Raw genomic sequence first — 15,379 nt, 5'->3', positions numbered from 1 at the left:
AAGGATAAAAATCACATGATCATCTCAATAGACACAGAAAAAGCATCTGATAAAACTGAACAACCATTCATGATAAAAACTCTCATCAAAGTTGGTATAGAGGGAATGTATCTTAACATAATAAAGATCATTGATGACAAACGCAGTTAATATCATGCTCAACAGAACAACACAAGGATGCCCACTCTTGCCATTTCCATTTAACATAGTATTGGAAGTGCTAACCACAGCAATCAGACAAGAAAAAGAAGTAAAAATAATCCAAACTGGAAAGGAAGAAGTAAAACTCACTTTTTGCAGATGACTTGATATTACACATTGAAAACCCTAAAGTCTCCCCCCAAATAACTACTAGTACTAATAAATGAATTTAGTAAAGTTGAAGGATACAAGATTAATATACAGAAACCTGATAGTAATAATGAAATAACTAATAACTAATAATTAACTATCAGAGAAAGAAAAGAAGAAAACAATCTTATTTAAAATTGCATCAAAAATACCTAGGAATAAACTTAACCAAGGAGGTGAAAGATCTATATTCTGAAAACTATAAAACACTGATGAAGGAAATTAAAGATGATACAAAGATATGGAAAGATATCCCGTGTTCATGGATTGGAAGAATTAATATTGTTACAATGTACATCCTACCCAAAGCAATCTACACATTTAATGCAATCCCCATCAAAATACCCCTTGACATTTTCACAGAATTACAACAAATAATTCTAAAATTTATATGGAACCACTAAAGATCCTGAAGAGCCAAAGCAATCTTGAGAAAAAAGAACAAAGCTGGAGGTATCAGACTGACTTCAGACTACACTACAAAGCTTCAGTAATCAAAATAGTATGGTACTGGCACAAAAATAGACACATAGATCAGTGAAACAGAATAGAGAGCCCAGAAATAAACTCAGGCACTTATGGTCAATTAATGACAAAGAAGGCAAGAATATACAATGGAGAAAAAATGGTCTCTTCAATAAGTGGTACTGGGAAAACTGTACAGCTACATGTAAAATGAAATTAGAACATTTTCTCACACCACTTACAATAACCTCAAAATGGATTAAGTATCTAAATATAAGACTAGAACATCTAGAAGAAATCACAGGCATAACATTCAGACATAAATCAGAGCAATATTTTTTTGAACGTGTCTCCTAAGGCAAAGGAAACAAAAGCAAAAATAAACAAATGGGGCCTAAATAAACTGAAAAGCTTTTGCATGGCAAAGGAAACAGTTAACAAAACAAAAAGACAACCTACTGAATGGGAGAAAATATTTGCAAATAATATGACCAATAAGGAGTTAACATAAAGAATATATAAACAACTCAAACAACTCAATATCAAAAAACAACACACCTGATTAAAAAGTGGGCAGAAGACCTGAATAGACATTTTTCCAAAGAAGATATACAGATGGCTAGCAGGCATGTGAAAAGATGCTCAACAGTGCTTGATCATTAGAGAAATGCAAATCAAACCACAATGAGTTATCAACTCACACATGTCAGAATGGCTATCATATGACTACAAATAAACTGGCAAGGATGTGGGGAAAAGCAAACCCTAACACACTGTTGGTAGAAATGTAAATTGGTGCAGCCACTATGGAAAACAGAATAGAGGTTCCTCAAAAAACTAAAAATAGAACCACCAAATGATCCCGCAATTCCACTCCTGGGTATGTATCTGAAGAAAACAGAAACATTAATTCTTAAAGATACATGCACCCCAACGTTCACAGTAGCATTATTTACAATTGCCAAGATATGGAAACAACCTAAGTTGCCAAGATATGGAAACAACCTAAGTGTCCAACCACAGATGAATGGATGAGAAAGATGTGGTGTATATATAGAATGGAACGCTACTCAGCCATGAAAAAAATAATGAAATCCTACCATTTGCAGCAACATGTATGGACCAAGAGGGTACTATGCTTAGTGAAATAAATCAGACAGAGAAAGACAAATACTGTATGATTTCACTTATATGTTGAATCTAAAAACAACAACAAATGAATGAAAATAATAAAACAGATTCACAGATGTAGAGAACAAAATACTGGTTACTAGTGGAGTGAGAGAAGGGGGAGGGGCAAGATAGGAGTAGAGGACTAAGAGGTACAAACTGCTTTGTATAAAAGAAACTACAAGAATATATTGTACAGCACAAGGAATATAACCAGTATATTATAATAACTTTAAATGGAGCATAATCTATAAAAATATTGGATCATTACATTGTACACCTGAAACTAATATTGTAAATGAACGATATTTCAATAAAAAAAGAAAAAGAAAAAACACTGAATAAAGGTATAAAAAGTATATTGCTTAAATATCAGATTAATAATTAGCTTTTGTTGGGGAAAAAAACATGAAATTAGTACTGGATGCTTTCTCAAGGCCATAAACCGTTAAGTCTGTGTTTTTTCAAACACTGAGCAACTTTTAAAACTACCAGTCACCAGCTAATCCCGACTTATTAGATCAATCTCCTCACATGATTCTAATGAATGTACCGCAGGGTTGAGATACAAAGCACTGAAAAGTCAAAAAAACAATTTAGTGCATGGTTTCTCAAACATTTACTGTGGGGGCTGACTGGTGCATTTCAAGATGTGTAGCTGCATCCCTGGGCCTCTACCTACTAGATGCAATCGGCACCCAATCCCGCTGCGACAATCAAAAATGTCTCCAGAAAATGTCAAATGCCTCCTGGTGGGGGTAGGAAATTGCCCTTGGTTGAGAATCACTAATTCAGTATACAGCAACTAGCATTAAAAACAAACAAACAAGAAAAACTAAAATACAAATAGACTAAATGAGAACAAAAATAGAATGCATCACACATAGTAAGTGTATATATTGCATTAAGAATTTTTGTTTTGATTAGATTTGTATAAACTGGGTTGCTATATAAAATGTATTTCTTACTGTGAATTGCAATCAAAAAACCTGAAAGTTGCTGCAAAGGTCAACTTTTGACCTACTGCTCATAAGAAATGGCAAAAACACAAAGAAATGACAATCAAGAGGGAAATATAAGACTTAGAAGCCTAGCATAAAATCAGGAGTTCCAGGAAGAGAAAAAGAAACAAATGCAGATGTAATTAAATAAGTAATAGAAGAAAATCTTCTTGAGTTAAAGGCTTGAGTGCAGGTTTCAAGAGCTTAGAGCATTACAAGTAGGAATTAAAAAAAAAAAAAAGACACCACATTCCACTGTAAGTCCTAAATTTTAAGGAGAACGGAAAGGTTTTCCAAACCTTCAGAAAGCATAAGTTCCTTATGAGGAAAGACTTGCATCAAATTTGTTATCTATAACAGTAGAAGACAACCTCAAACTACTTAGGTGTAATTAAGAAACTTACATCAAGATATGATATGTATATGGACAAAATGTAAACAGTTTGGGACCTGCAAGGATTTGAAAGTATATCAACCAAAGTATATATGATGAAAACAGTGGAGGATGAACACTAAACAAGTGACAATTATATCAAAACAAGAGATTTCACAATAAGAGAAGAAAATAAACTTGGTGATCAAAGAATCTTAAGACCTGAATGTAAACAGAAGATGGTAATGTAGCTGGCATTTACAATATAATTGTTAAATAAAGATTTTTAAAATGTAAGAAATATCATGTTGGGGAAATCCTACCAATAGCTTGGAACTCAATGTTTTAAATGATTCTTACATTGGGTAATAACTAGAGAAAAGAGTTAGGAATAAAGAGGGATAAAGCTTACAGGGTCCTATATAACCTTCACTATGGCTATCTTCTTTCCTCTCAATGTCCTTCCTTCTGTTATTCCAGCGCATCAGATTTCTTTCCACCCGAGGGCTTTTGCACATGTTCTATCCCCTACCCTTTGCATAGCTAACTCCTTTATCAACCTTCAGTCTCAATCTAAGTAACACCTCTTTAGAGAATCCATTCCTGAATGCCCTATCAAAGGCTGTTGCTCCCAAAGTTAAATCACGTTTTATTTCTTCCTAGAAATGATCAATATTTGAAAAAACTTGTGTCTGCCTCTTCTTTTAGAATACAAGGAGCATGAGAGCAAGTAACTGTCTACCATGTTTGCCATTAAATCCCCAGCACTTCAAACAATGACTAATAAGCTGTGGGCAATTAACTAAAAATTTTTGAACAAATGAATGAATGCACTGAAGAAAGAAAATAAAATAAATAAGGTAGTAAGTAGAAACTTTGTTTAAATTGTTTCTGTAGTTAAAGAAGCACACATTGTATTTTTATAATTTTTGAAAGGGAATTTACTATAAACAAAGAAAACAAGGTTAGGGAAAAAAGGATCTTTGTGGAATAGGACCAAAGGAAAAGCTGTATTTCTACTTTGTTCACACCTGATGTTTTTCTGCTTTTTTTCTCTTGATTAGGTGCTTCATTAGCATATCACAGTCAGCCTTCCATATCAGTGGGTTCTGCATCAGCGGATTCAACCAACCACAGATCCAAAATAGTTGGGGAAAAAAAAAAATCCAAAAAGTTCCAAAAAGCAAAACTTGAATTTGCTGCGTGCAATGGCAACAATTTACATAGCATTTACAATGTATTAGGTATTATAAGTAATTTAGAGATGATTTAAAATATATGGGAGGATGCATGTAGGTTATATGCAACTACTACACCATTTTATATAAAGGACTTGAACATCTGAGAATTTTGGTATTCGCAGGGGGCCCTGGAACCAATCGGATACTGAGGGATGACTGTACTAACAATTTAAAATGGTTTTTTTTTTGGCCTCCCTCCATTTTTATGTAGGGTATTTTCTTGGCCTAATTGTACATGTCACTTCCACCAAAGAACAAAAGTCCTAGGAACACCACCGTATTCCTCACTAGTAACACCGTGGTGCTGGTATTCTCTGCCTTAGGGAAGTAAAAAAGCTACTGTTAAGTTCTGAGGTAAAGTTGACAGATCAAGGAATGCACGCAGAACAAGTATGCACTCTGCCTCCATTGCTAAACAGAGGTCACACTCACAAAAGAATTCACATCACACCCTGTTCTGAAACCTCTTATGCCTTCTGCTCATCTCACGCTACATTTTCTCTAGATTTTTCCTCCACTCCAACAGCTTCAACTGCCTTTCATATGCCAATGATTCTTTTCATCAAAACTGTAAGAAACACCATACTGTTATGAAACTCTAAAGAAGATAAAACAGGCCAATTAAAGTATGCTACAATGCCTTAACAACAGTCCCATGCAAAACAGAACTAGTCACACCAGACTTTCATGCTTTGATATTACTTTTAACTAGTCCCATGGATAAGGCAATTTCCTCTGGTGTCTTCAATTTCAATGCTTGGCATGTGACAGCAATCCTTTTGCATTTAACGCAGCTTTTTTCACTTGCGGCTATTTTCCCTTTTTAGGTCTCATAAAGCATTTGTTGCTTCAGAAAGAAAATACAAAATTGTTGTTTATTCCTGAAATCAACACACAAATTACAAACAATGCACAAAACTGCTTGTCCAAAAAGGATTTGAGGAAGCCATTTATTATAAGCCACAACCTGTTTTCAGAGATGTCAAAACATGCATCTTATAATTAAGATATATATCTTAGACCTATAACACTCAAGTTATATACAGATGCTTATTCAAAATTATTACCTGGATATCCCAAAGATACCTCAAATCACCACACACAGACCTGAACTCATAATCTTTCTTCTTGAGTCTGATACTACATCTATCCTCCCTTTCTCACATAACACTGACATCCAACAGTTTCTAAAAGCAGGTACTCTAGATTTCCTCTACCTCTTACTACCAATATTGCTTAAGTCACCTAGCCCTATCCATTCTATCCCCAAAATATCTCTCAAATTTATGTCAAGTTCCTTCCTTCTCCTCAAACCTTAGTTCAGGATAACATCTCTTACAGTAAGACATAAATTACGGTAGGAGTTATAATGTCTTACTGGTTAATTTTTTAAATAGCATGATATCCATCCTCTACCTAAAAAGTTTCAGGGGCTCATCACTGGTTGCAAGAAAGGGTACAAACTCCTTACCATGATAAAACAGGCCCATCATAACCTAATATCCAAGTTACCATTTTCTTACCTAATCTCCTGCATCTACTACCTCCAAACATTCTCACAGAACTTTGCTATGTCATGCTTAGTATACCAGTTTATCTACTTTATTGGCTCTTTAGCTATACTTCTTTGTATTATTTTTAGTGGTACATTTTTTAGTTCTAGAATTTTCATTAGGTTCTTTTTTAGAATTCCATTTCTCTGCTGATATTCTCCACCTTCTTACCAATTGACCATCTTTTCCTCTAAATTCTTTAACAGTAGTTTTAAAAGTTCTTGTCCCTAATTCAAACATCTGCAAGTTTGCTTATATCAACTATTTTTTCTCTTGACTATGAACCTCACTTTCCTTTCTTCATGTCTCTCAATACTTTTATTTTCATCAGACATAATATATAAAAGAACAATAGATATTGAAATAGATATTTTCCCCCAGTGAACGTACTTCACTTTCTCATCAAACAGCTAGAGTGAAGAATAGAGCTCTTTAATATATAATTAGAGGAGTTCATCTGGGTTGGAGCTGAGTTGCCCCTTTATTTAGTTCCAGTTCACTTCTGGTTTCAAATGTCTTGAGGATGGAATCAGGTCTCTCTCTGCCTCTAGCAAGGCTTTGGGATCTAAGTACTGTAAGACTTTAAGATATTTCTCTCTCTAGCTCAGTCCCAACTTTCTTCACCACTGCTTACTCAGCAGAAGTCCTGATGAGATTTGGCTTCTTGGGTGAACTAGCTCTGTGTTTGAGGATCCTATCCTCCAATCTGTCATGTCAGCTCACATGTGGCTAATAAAGTTCAGCTGGTTTCTCCTAGGGCCATAAAAGATCCCTTGTCTATAGTAGGCTTGCTCCTTTGCATGCCTATGCCTCCAGGCTCAGTTAATGCTCTCAGGGATACAAGCAGCCACCAATCTCTTTGTGCCTAGGTGCACCTAAGAAGGGTCATCTTCCTCTTGAACTTGGTTCATTTAATTTCTTTGTGACACAGTTCTCCAATGAGTTTTAAAAAATACAAGATTTTAAATTATGTGTTTTTCCCCTTCGTTGTTACACAGAGAGCAATGGCCTCCCGAAATCTTCTAGAGCCATCATTCTTCTCTTATTGAAAGGTTATGCTCTCACCCCTCCTTACTACCATCTTCAAACTCAAATGTTATCTTTTCTGAAAAATTCGCTCACCTTCCTCTAGGCAGCTGGTGGCTTCTTTTTACTGTCATTGCCTGTTTACTCATCTGTGTTCTCCACTCGTCTGTGAATTCCTTTCACTCACCTGTGTTCTCCACTAGCCTGTGCAAATATAATGACATACACTGTAGCTGTGGACAGATGGTGGGAAGGAAGGTAGGCAGAAATCAGTAGGGCAAAATATGTGTTCATGAAAGGAAAAGATGTATGTTGGCTTTTAAATATATCTCTGCATCCAAGACCACACTGTACCTAATCCATATATTAATTGATAAATTATTGCTTCAACAGCTAAAACTGTTTTCTCTGAACAAACTGAGAATTACCAGTAAGCCAAGAATTATATATATGTTCAAATAAAACTTAATGATGGAAAACTTTGCTGATTCCAAATGAAATGTATATCCTTAAAAAAAGTACCAAGTAATACTGGCCAATAGGGAGGAGGCCCTAGTATACTATCATGTTTTACAAGAGAACTGCTCAGCTCTCTAACTTTAGCACATTCTATAAACACCAGAATTAAACTGCAGTCTGTAATATGCTCTCTGTTATATTTTTACATGACTCTATGTTATGCCATTTATAAAAGCAGCTATTTATATTCCTAATGTAAAGAGGTATGATTGCTTCACTATATCAGAGTTTTCGTAAACTATTTAATGAATAAAGTTCCATTCTCAACATGAAAAAAAAATCCTTAAACACCTGCACAATCACACATAGCAGGGATTTACAAAGAACATGATGCATTACTCTAATAATTCTAATAAGAGTAGGGAAAGGATATACCCTGATCACAGTACTTTAAATATACTACTTTTGATATCTGAGAAATTCCTAAGGCAGAAGTACTAGGAGGTGTTAAAAGAATTTGTCCAGGAGGGTAAATCAACTTAGAAAGCTTAATGCTGATTATCTAGGGTAAAGAGAATAGAAGCGATGACAGAAAAAAGATACGGCCCAAACAAATAATTTAGTCAGAGTTCTTGGTAAAAGAATTTAAAAGCTAGAAGTTTATTTTTACATTTCTTGTTAATTTTAAAAACGTCTTAGAACTGAACAGAGGGGTAATTTAAAATGACATTCTATTAAACACATAAATCATTTTAAATGATTAAATTAATCCATAAAACAAATACCTACATCTGGAAAAACCAGAACTGGAATCTCTAGTAAAACTATTCTTAAACATTTTAAAACATGTTTTAAAGGGGTAATGGATTTTCCAATGCCTAAGAAAGATTTTGTCGTAAGTTGTCCCTGCATCTACAGTTAGGCTATCTACAGGTGTCATCATCCTATCAGATGATATGAGGAGTAACTGCTAAGCAAGTATATTCACACCACAGCAGAAATTAATCTACAAGAACCCTAAATGCACAGGTATTAATTATGATGGTTGTACTGTAGTTTTATCTTACACAGAAAATATTTAAATGACAGGTGGTGAAATGTGAGTCTGTGATTCAATCACTCAAAAACTATCAGCACTAAGGCAATATAAATGTAAAAGACTTTTGAAAGTGCTTGTGCATTTTTATATGTCTACATAGAACAATAAGAAACTAAGAGTTTGACTTTTTGTTGTTTTCCTAGGCAACCAGCTGTAATTGGGGGAAAAAAGTGAGTTACGAAAGGCAGTGACTGGTTTCGCAAATGTTGACCTTCTAAGTGGGTAGTTTCTTAAGATAAAAGGAATATGCTAAAGAAAATAAGGTTCATTTACTGACTGTAGAAATTTCTTAATATGCTTATGTGGTCTCACTAAAGTAGAGAAGACTCACGTCAGCAAGAAAAAAAAATCAATAAGCGACTGGGCAAAGATCAGAAGGATACCATATTTAAGGATTGTTATTTCATAGTTCCCATGGAGATGGATACAGAAAAGCATGAGAAGTATGAGTGATGCAGAGCCACTGGCCATCCAGATTAGACTGGCTACTACCAAGATAAAAATAAATACAATTAAGTTTTATAAGGTGACTAGATTACTTCAAAGTACTCCATAGGCTAGCCACTCAAATATCTCCTAATGGTTTCTTAATCTCAACTCTCAAGAACTGGGGTCAGAGCATTTCTGAATAGGGACAATATTAAAAAAGGCCTTCTCCTTGTCTTTACCTTCAGTACATAAAAAAGAAAAAGAATCACAATCTATTACTTTTAATTAAAACATGTACAATATAATAAATCAAATTAAATCACTATTAGACTTGAGCTCATTTTTATTAACTGAATAAATAAGAAAAAAGTGTGTTTTCTTAAGAATTCCTATTAACTCTTTTTTTTTTTTTTTTTTTGCAGTACACGGGCCTCTCACTGTTGTGGCCTCTCCTGTTGCGGAGCACAGGCTCCATAAGCGCAGGCTCAGCGGCCATGGTTCACGGGCCTAGCCGCTCTGCGGCATGTAGGATCTTCCCAGACCGGGACATGAACCCGTGTGTGTCCCCTGCATCAGCAGGCAGACTCTCAACCACTGCACCACCAGGGAAGCCCTATTAACTCTTTATGTAGATGCAAAAATAATTCTTAATGGGCAAAAGTAATCAGTAACTAATTTGAGGATTTATAAAATAAGAGAAAGGATGAGAAAATTTGATATCAGTATTAAGATACAAGAAAATAAATTTCAATGAAGACAAAGAGAAGTCATTTGAAAAAAAATAAATCCAATAATTTAACATGAAAACTGGAGGGAAGAAACCACAGAAAAACATATAGTGCTTTGACAGGGACATCAGCTCAGTGCTTTGTGACCACCTAGAGGGGTGGGATAGGGAGGGTGGGAGGGAGACGCAAGAGGGAGGGGATATGGGGATATAAGTATATGTATAGCTGATTCACTTTGTTATACAGCAGAAACTAACACAACAATGTAAAGCAATTATACTCCAATAAAGATGTTTAAAATATATATATATAATGCTTTGATAAATTACAATGAGGAACCCAAAAATTTTAAATGAACTTACAACAAAATTGGAAGGACAAATAACAAAAACAAACCCCCAACAACAACAGAAGTCCCTTTTCAGATCTAATCATTCTTTTGCACATGACTCTAAACAGGGCATATCTTTAATATTCTCTCAAATTTATAGATCCCATTACCAGAAGTTAGCAGCATGAAAAAGATTAAAGGAAATATGTGAAACTCAAGCCTGAAGAGATTTTTTTTCTTTAGAAGTACATAAGTAGTAGAGGAACTTAAAAATATAAGATGTCAATTAAAACGTACTAAAATTACATAAGTGTATAAAACACTAGAGAACTAAATTACAGGACCTCCCTGGCAGTCCCGTGGTTAAGACTCTGCGCTTCCAATGCAGGGGGCGTAGGTTCAATCCATGGTTGGGGAACTAATATCCCACAGGCCGTGTGGTGTGCGTGGCCAAAAAAATTAATAAATAAATAAAAAAATTTTTAAAGTTAAAAAAAATGTAAAAAAAAAGAACTAAATTACAAATAGAATATTATATTTATATACGATATAATTTATAATATATTTATTTGCTTCAAATAATATAGAAAGGAAGGAAGTGGCTGAGAGTATTAGATGAAACATTAGTAATGAGTTGATAACTATTGAAACTGAGTGATGGGTACTCCATTCCAGGGTCCTCAACTCCCAGGCCGTGGACCGCTACCAGTCCACGGCCTATGAGGAACCAGTCCGCACAGCAGGAAGTGGGTGGTGGGCGAGTGAGCGAAGTGTCATCTGCTGCTCCCCATGCTCGAGTTCACCCCCACCCCCACCCCCATGCCCATCTGTGAAAAAACTGTCTTCCACAAAACCGGTCCCTGGTGCCAAAAACATTGGGGACCACTGTTCTATTCTATCTACTTGTACATATGTTTGAAGTTTTCCATAAACAGGTACTAAATCAATTTAGTTGATTACTAAATCAATAATGTTTTAGGCATTTAAAGAAAATATTATCCTTCATATGTAAAGAAGACACTAGTGATCCAGCAATAGTAAAACAACTGCTCTTAAGAGTTTTACAGAATAACTAATCCATATTGTCGCTCAAAGTCTTTCACACAGTTCCTCTTGAGGACAACTCTGTATTTAAAAGGTTAGCAGGTAAAGTAAGGCTGAATGTTCACTTGGAAGTTAACCAGCCTTTATCAGAAACAAACCCAAAGCAATACATTTGAATTTAAGGTTTTAAAACAAACAAGACAGAAAAGGCAGAGAATGCTACAAAGCTTCTCTCTTACCTTGACCAAGATGTGATGGTTTTTGAGAAATTATGTGGCCACTGCCATCTAAAACATACTGGGTGCTAAAATTATCAGCAGCAGTCCTTGTTGTAATTAAAACCTGGAATAAAAAAAACTCTAATAAAATTATGATTTTAGTTATTGCAGTGGGCTTATTGTAAAATTAGATTTAAAATAATAATTATATATTTCCTTGATTGATAGAAGTTTTACTTAATAAGGTCTTACAACCATTTCTCTTGAAATATTCCTTAGAGTTACATTAATAAGCAATAGGCTAGCTTACATTTTCTATGTTGCAAATTACTGATTTTTATTTCAAATATTTTACTTTAATTAAAACGTACACAAATCAGTATACTTGAAATGGCTATTTCTATTGTATGTATTAAATGACTTACATCTGTAAAATCAAATCAACTGCATTAGGGAAGCTTGCTTTTTAACAGACAATTCCCATAAATTTGTTGGCAAAGTGAAAAATCCTTTTGTAAAGTGATCATTCCCTCCTTCCTTTATATTCTGATAAAACTGCACTTCTCTATTTCAAGTTAATGGTTCAAAAGAATAAAAATAAATAAATTATACATATATGTATATTTATGTGCAGTTTTTTCTTAAACCCAAGCTTTGAACTCATTGTTTTAAATGTAAAATTTTTATTAATTAAAAAACTAGCATTAAAACATGTAAGAAAGGATTCCATTCAGCATGAAAATATTTCCTAAGATGTTACAGTCATAGAAATATAAATTTTAAGAATGTCTGAACTCTTCTGAGCCATCCTCACCCTCAGCTTTCTTTTTACCTACTTTGTGAGATTACTAGAAGTGTACATGCTGTAACAGTAGTAAAACATTCCATTATCAGAAAATACCATAGGTGGGGAGTGGGAATGCTAGCAAAAAAAAAAGCAGGGTGGATTCAGAAAAGGGTAGCCTCCTCACATTTCTAGTGAGTAATATTGATCCAAAACTGGGAGCAATCTTTCTCAGCCATCCATGAACTCAGCAGAGCTAGCTTAAAATAAATCTATATAATATAGAAAGAAGCCACAAATATACAGCTTCACTGTTGGAACTCATCCAGGTCCAGTTGGGTCTACATTTAATGGTTCTGTCACCAAGTCCTAACCATGCCCTGATTTCTGGTAGGCCAAATGGCTCTGTGGAACATGTCGGTACCATGAAGGGAAAACCAGAGTCACCACAAAAAAAATTTGGTTTCTCTAGCTTACAGTCCTAGTAGAGCCTATTAGGTTCTGTCTAAGGGTGACGTCCATAAAATCCTTACTAGAGGCTCATTGCTGCAGGCTGCTATTTCTGTCAAAACTGTTCCCTCAAAGAGTTGTACCTGAAACAAAGTTGTGAGCCTCTGTATACTCTTAAGTGATTATTCTACTTCTTCTAAAAATATATTCCATAGTTCAAAAGTTGTATTTTAAAAGTTTTCCTGATAACCAATCTCAATCTTCCTACCTACATCCCAACTCTATTGTGTCCAACAGTGATTTCCTCTAGTAAAGTTTGTTTAAAACAAAGAAGACAGAAATTGCTAGAGATTTTCTTTCCTGTTTCTAATTTAATTACTCTATGATTGTCCCTTTAAAAACAATTCTACATTTAACCAACCACTTCTCCAAAGTGCCAAGGTCAACTGAATTCTATTTCTATTCTCCAAAGAGCTAGCCACCTGACCTAAAGCTGGTGTCACTGAGCAAAGGCAGCCCTGAAACTCTGAGTTCTAGTACTAACCCTGCCAGTGGCTTGCTAGATGGTCTTGAATAAATGATTACACTATCATTTTAAGAGGACGGTGATGATAAGATGAAGATGATGCTAATACTTTATAAGGCTACATGGGTTTTTGTGTTAACTACTTAAGGGCAATTTACAGATATCAACGTGTTCATCCTTTAAACACATTAGTGAATAATAAAAATACTCCAGCCAAGATAAACTGAAGTGCTAAAAAACAAAATAGGACCTTAGTGGTCATAATGTAACATTTATGTTATGGTAAAAAAAAGAAGAGAACACAATATTTTTTTCCAATGTCAAATTTTAAAAAACTAGAATGTTTAGGGTACTATGAAATTTATTTAGATAGGAAATGCTTTGCAATTCACTTCAAAAGACAGTGAAAGATAACACGCCTAAGCACGTTTCACAAATTCATGAAATACAGTGTGTTCCTCAAAGCAAAAAATTGTATTTCAAGAGTTCATTTCATCATATGACCCTGTGTCCTGGGCAGGAAACCTTTTTTTGGATGAGGCACAGGTTCAGAATGTGTTAGCTGTGAAGCAGCTAACACATTCGAATCTGTAGCAACTCCACCATCAGGAGCATCTCCAATATTACAAATTATTACTGGTGCTTCCTACTAGAGACATTGAGGAATTGTGGCAGTGAATGAATCTAGTGGTGTCAAGAAAAGAAATAAATAAATTTATTTTAAATAATTTTAAAATGAGAGGTTTATTTTAAAAGAAGTTTTAGAAGTCCTTAGAGGTTGTATCAGTTATCAGTTATTAAAAACCGACTGTCTGGTCCAGTTACTGAGTTTCAAGAAATTATAGTACTATTACAAAAGTTAAAATTACATAAAAGCATTTAAATTTTAGATAAGTACAATTTTTCTCAATGTTTTAAAAAGAAAGTAAATTGAAAAGCTTAGGATGTATCCTAGCAATTCATGAGAAAAAAATATCCTCTCTTGACAAAAATTCATTGAAGATAATCATATTAAAGTTTTGTGGGTTTTTTTGTTTTGTTTTGGCTGACTTTTGGACAAATACTTTGGCACAAAAACACAAATCTGAAAACTAAGGTAAATGGTCCTCATGATTCAGCTAAAATGTGGACTGTGCATGGATCACTGAAATGTCTTTTTCTTTCTCTGTGTGAGTATGCCTGCCTGCCTGTGCATAACTATACTATGATTTCAGAGCCTTCCTCCAGATAGTCCACTGAGGGAGACTAGCAACAGGGAGATCTTGGCCCTGGCTTTTCTCCTTTCAGCAGAGTTTTATTATTTGTGAGAAGGCTGCATTTATTTAGGAAGCAGGATATACCAAGTGTTTCAAAAATCCTGTGCCTATTCTAATTAAAGCCCTACCACAATGGCTCTAAAGGACACAGGAGGTATCCTACACTGTGGAACAGGAAGCAGGAAACAGCAGAATGAAGCTAGAGGCTTCCCTCTACTACTCTTTTACAGCTATGTGGAACCACAAACAAGGGCATCACAACTCCCATCTTCGCTATGTGGAACCACGAATAAGGGCACCCCAACTCCCATCTTCAAAACAGAATGACTTAGCTTCTCATTCTGCCCCCCTTCAGCCATGGAGGTTTAATGTAACATAAAACAAAAACAAATCTATACATCCCTTTTCATCTCACCACAAAATGTATAATGAACTTGATAGATCAAAATAACACATAGCACATTATAACCACTTTAAAAAATTTGGATGAATGAATCAATAAACATGAGTTTTATGCATGAGGATGGCTGGCAACTCTTCTAATTCTTCCCAAGGAAAAACAAGAGAAAAAAAGTGAACTTAAGCTACAGAATAAAGACCATTGGTGAGAATTAGAAGGAATTTACCTAGGAATGGCGGTTAAATTTTAGAAAGGATTTCCTGAAAATGTTGAGGAGTCTGCATAAACTTTGAAAGTTAAGGTGAAATACTGCTTACCAACAAGAGAATGAGCAAGCCTGATGACGCCATCACCTTACGTGATACAGACGCATGCTACTTTTCACATTCAAGTCCAGAATAAAAATAACTTTCATCTTCATGGCACATGACCATATTCTAGATACTTTAATACATATTATTTCATTTAACTCTCA

At 34.8% G+C, this 15,379-nt stretch overlaps 1 protein-coding gene across 9 annotated transcripts in view; it reads right to left on the bottom strand.

Moving 5' to 3' along the window:
* PMS1 (PMS1 homolog 1, mismatch repair system component) overlaps positions 1 to 15,379 on the bottom strand; it is a 596,068-nt gene that overhangs the window by 566,605 nt on the left and 14,084 nt on the right. For all 9 annotated transcript variants that reach the window (XR_004475256.2, XM_049712132.1, XM_033400272.2 and 6 more), the window contains one exon: positions 11,510 to 11,612. Coding sequence is in view for 8 of the 9 variants with exons in the window: in XM_049712132.1 (XP_049568089.1) it covers positions 11,510 to 11,612 (103 nt within the window). In the remaining variant the exon portion in view is untranslated. The remainder of the gene's footprint in view (positions 1 to 11,509; positions 11,613 to 15,379) is intronic.

Source organism: Orcinus orca, chromosome 7 (genome assembly GCF_937001465.1).
Source record: "Orcinus orca chromosome 7, mOrcOrc1.1, whole genome shotgun sequence".
NCBI lineage: Eukaryota > Metazoa > Chordata > Mammalia > Artiodactyla > Delphinidae > Orcinus > Orcinus orca.
Note: the sequence above shows the minus strand (reverse complement) of the source record. Positions and strands in the feature narration are given on the sequence as shown.